This window comes from Haliotis cracherodii, unplaced genomic scaffold (genome assembly GCF_022045235.1).
Source record: "Haliotis cracherodii isolate W230 unplaced genomic scaffold, xgHalCrac1.p SCAF_13, whole genome shotgun sequence".
Taxonomy (NCBI): domain Eukaryota; kingdom Metazoa; phylum Mollusca; class Gastropoda; order Lepetellida; family Haliotidae; genus Haliotis; species Haliotis cracherodii.
In genome coordinates, this window is record NW_027266268.1 from 18192250 (window position 1) to 18196955 (window position 4706).

The 4706-nt window shown below is 45.0% G+C and overlaps 1 protein-coding gene across 1 annotated transcript; it reads left to right on the forward strand.

Moving 5' to 3' along the window:
• The first annotated feature begins 2281 nt into the window (after nucleotides 1-2281).
• Nucleotides 2282-4706, forward strand: LOC139458487 (titin homolog). Its single transcript, XM_071239925.1, has 2 exons — nucleotides 2282-2504; nucleotides 2785-4706. The coding sequence occupies exons 1-2, from the start codon at nucleotides 2282-2284 to the stop codon at nucleotides 4704-4706; spliced, it is 2145 nt and encodes a 714-aa protein (XP_071096026.1).

The window sequence follows — 4706 nt, forward strand, 5'->3', positions numbered from 1 at the left end:
CGAGTGAGTGAGTGAGTATGGTTTTACGCGGCTTTTAGCAATATTCCAGCAATATCACGGCGGGGGACACCAGAAATGGGCTTAACACAGATTCGTGCACGATGATTGGTTGGTTGGTTTGTTGTCTTACGCCGCACTCAGCAATGTTCCAGCTATATGACGGCGGTCTGTAAATAATCGAGTCTGGACCAGACAACCCAGTGATTGATATCATGAGCATCGATCCGCGCAATTGGGATCGATGATATGCATCAACCAAGTCAGCGAGCCTGACCACCCGATCCCGTTAGTCGCCTTTTGCGACAAGCATAGTCGCCTTTCACGGCAAGCATAGGTTGCTGAAGACCTATTCTACCCCGGATCTTCACGGGTCTCGAGCACGATGAGCACGGGCGTGGTCGTCCTGAAACACAAAACTTCGACCCACACGCCATGCAAACGGAACAGCAAAGGGTGTCAGTATGTTGTCCCGTTAGTACTGTCCAGTGACCCTTCCTTGCACAATATGGGGTGGACTTCGCTCAGTCATAATGATGCTACCCAACACCATGACCGATCCACCGCCAAATCTGTCATAATGTCTCAAGTTGACATTGGCTTGACGTTCATTTTGACGTCGTCGACCACGCTTATCAAGGAAGTGCAAAGTGAATAAGGACTCATCTGAAAACATGACATGTGACCAACGACGATTACCCCAGTCTCGACGTCGAGTAAACCATTGACGTCTGTTAGCCATATGACGATTTATAAGGAGCGGCACAAAACGTTTGAGCTCTGTTTCAATCGATCCTGCACTCATGTTCTTGACCTGGGACGCTCTGAACGAGGTCGATTGTCAGCATTTAGGGTTTGGTGGTACTTGTTCCATTGTACATGTATGTTAATCACAGGCTGTGAAACATTTACCTGTTCCACTGTATGTTATCCACAGGCTGTGAAACATTGGACGTATTTGTCACAGTTACTGGCATGCCGGTAGCCAGTAGACGCTCAGCGCTATGCAGACGCCGCATCACTTGTTCATACACAAACAATGCATTAAATCAAGTGAAACTCCCAAGATCAGTGACAGTCTACGCACGTGTGTGGCGCTGCCGCGTGAGGCACGTGAAATTTAAGACGTGTTTTGGCGTTAAGTTGTACCGACAGGAGGTTCTTGCATACGATGTTTGTCGTCAACACCTATCTTTGTATTATATTTCATGATCTTTATCTGTTTAAAGTGTTAGTGAGTGCGTATGGTTTTACGCCGCTTTTAGCAATATTCCAGCAATATCACGGCGGGGGACACCAGAAATAGGCTTCACACCTTGTGCCCATGACGGGAATCGAACCGGGGTCTTCGGCGTGACGGGCGAACGCTTTAACCACTAGGCTACCCACCCACCTACTTGTTGTAAGAGTATTTATGTGATAGCAAAAGACACTCGGTGATGTTTTCTAATTCGTTTCCATTGTACAGGAATTTGTTAATATATCCCGTCGTATCACGACGCAAGGTTGTAAAGTGTTTTGTTTACCGGCTGGACAGGATACGCTCGCCTTTTCACGAACACTATTTGATAGTAATTCATTACCACATGCTTATGAGATAGTCAGAATCGTACAAATGAACTCTGTTTTTTCTTATTAACATGGAAAAGGTTATGTCGCTTGAATTGCTAAATATAGTATGTTCACTGAACTTGTGGGAATAAAGCTTGCTGAAATTGTGCCTTGTCATATTTGGATAAATATATTACAGTAAACTACGGTTATAACGAACACGCTTTTAACGAACTGACGGATATAACGAACTTACTTTTTGGTCCCGACTATTTGCTGTAGTTATGCTGTATATATGTTTATAACGAACTACGGTTATAACGAACTAAAATTAGTAGTCCCTTTGAGTTCGTTATAACCGTAGTTTACTGTATCAGTATTCTTTTTTTTGTTTTATTTCAACAATTTCGAATGCAATGTGATACATACTTTTGGGGGTAAAAAGACATATAGTGTTACAAGAACAGTTTCGTCAGTTATTGACGATTTCATCCGTTATATGGGTCAGCTCGGACAATCGATACCGGAGGTCAGACGGTTTGGCATTTAGGTCATCTGAGAAGTGTATTGAAAGAGACGTGTAAGTACCAGTGTACTCGAATTAAGAATGATTCCGACTGGCAGTAGAGAAACGTTTAACTTACTCAAACGTTCGACACAGACATCCTTCCCATTGTGCCACATCATGGTATCTTCACGCTCACCTCTGGTCAGTGGCTGCCTTGTATTTAACATGAACGTTCAGACCAGAGCAGCATACGGAATTGTAGACCAGTGGAAGCAGTATATTAATGAGAACGTGCCGGTCAATAGTAACTTGAAGACTAATGGCAACGACGACCTGTACGTGCAGAACCATGGCAAGCTGTACGTGCAGAACAATGGCAAGCTGTATGTGCAGAACAATGGCAAGCTGTACCTACAGAACAATGACGACCTGTACGTGCCGAACAATGGCAAGCTGTACGTGTAGAACAATGGCAAGCTGTTCTTAAGAACAATGACAAGCTGTACGTGCAGAACATTGGCAAGCTGTACGTGCAGAACAATGACGACCTTTACGTGCAGTACAATGGCAAGCTGTACGTGCAGAACAATGGCAAGCTGTACGTGCAGAACAATGACAAGTTGTACATGCAGAACAATGACAACCTGTACGTGCAGAACAATGGCAAGCTGTACCTACAGAACAATGACGACCTGTACGTGCCGAACAATGGCAAGCTGTACGTGTAGAACAATGGCAAGCTGTTCTTAAGAACAATGACAAGCTGTACGTGCAGAACATTGGCAAGCTGTACGTGCAGAACAATGACGACCTGTACGTGCAGAACAATGACGACCTGTACGTGCAGAACAATGGCAAGCTGCATGTGCAGAACAATGACAAGTTGTACATGCAGAACAATGACAACCTATACGTGCAGGACAATGGCAAGCTGTACGTGCAGAATAATGACAACCTGTACATGCAGAACAATAACAAGCTGTACATGCAGAACAATTACGACCTGTACATGCAGAACAATGACGACCTGTACATGCAGAACAGTGACAAGCTGTACGTGCAGAACAATGGCAAGCTGTACGTGCAGAACAATGGCAAGCTGTACTTGCAGAACAATGGCAAGCTGTACTTACAGAACAATGGCAAGCTGTACTTGCAGAACATTGAAAAGCTGTACATGCAGAACAATGGCAAGCTGTACATGCAGAACAGTGACAAGCTGTACGTGCAGAACAATGGCAAGCTGTACATGCAGAACAGTGACAAGCTGTACTTACAGAACAATGGCAAGCTGTACATGCAGAACAGTGACAAGCTGTACTTACAGAACAATGGCAAGCTGTACATGCAGAACAGTGACAAGCTGTACTTACAGGACAATGGCAAGCTGTACATGCAGAACAGTGACAAGCTGTACTTACAGAACAATGGCAAGCTGTACGTGCAGAACAATGACAAGCTGTACATGCAGAACAGTGACAAGCTGTACTTACAGAACAATGACAAGCTGTACGTGCATAACAATGGCAAGCTGTACGTGCAGAGCAATGGCAAGCTATTCGTGCAGAGCAATGGCAAGCTGTACGTGCACAACAATGGCAAGCTGTACGTGCACAACAATGGCAAGCTGTACGTGCAGGAAAATGTGAAGCTGTACTTACATAACAATGGCAAGCTGTACGTGCAGAACAATGACAAGCTGTACATGCAGAACAGTGACAAGCTGTACTTACAGAACAATGGCAAGCTGTACGTGCAGAACAATGGCAAGCTGTACGTGCAGAACAATGGCAAGCTGTACGTGCACAACAATGGCAAGCTGTACGTGCAGAACAATGGCAAGCTGTACGTGCAGGAAAATGTGAAGCTGTACTTACATAACAATGGCAAGCTGTACGTGCAGAACAATGACAAGCTGTACATGCAGAACAGTGACAAGCTGTACTTACAGAACAATGGCAAGCTGTACGTGCAGAACAATGGCAAGCTGTACGTGCAGAACAATGGCAAGCTGTACGTGCAGAACAATGGCAAACTGTACGTGCAGAACAATGGCAAGCTGTACGTGCAGGAAAATGTGAAGCTGTACTTACATAACAATGGCAAGCTGTACGTGCAGAACAATGACAAGCTGTACATGCAGAACAGTAACAAGCTGTACTTACAGAACAATGGCAAGCTGTACGTGCAGAACAATGGCAAGCTGTACGTGCAGAACAATGGCAAGCTGTACTTACAGAACAATGACAAGCTGTACGTGCATAACAATGGCAAGCTGTACGTGCAGAGCAATGGCAAGCTGTACTTACAGAACAATGACAAGCTGTACGTGCAGAACAATGGCAAGCTATTCGTGCAGAGCAATGGCAAGCTGTACGTGCACAACAATGGCAAGCTGTACTTACAGAGCAATGGCAAGCTGTACGTGCATAACAATGACAAGCTGTACGTGCAGTACAATGGCAAGCTATTCGTGCAGAGCAATGGCAAGCTGTACGTGCACAACAATGGCAAGCTGTACGTGCAGAGCAATGGCAAGCTGTACGTGCATAACAATGACAAGCTGTACGTGCAGAACAATGACAACATGTACATGCAGAACAATGGCAAGCTGTGCGTGCAGAACAACTCAACGTACCATTTTAGCTGA

Bases quoted from the DNA above. Each gene is read 5' to 3' on its own strand.
- LOC139458487 (XM_071239925.1), top strand. From the start codon at position 2,282: ATGAACGTTCAGACCAGAGCAGCATACGGAATTGTAGACCAGTGGAAG. The intron at 2,505-2,784 runs GCAAGCTGTACG...CTGTACGTGTAG, and splicing joins CCTGTACGTGCCGAACAATG to AACAATGGCAAGCTGTTCTT.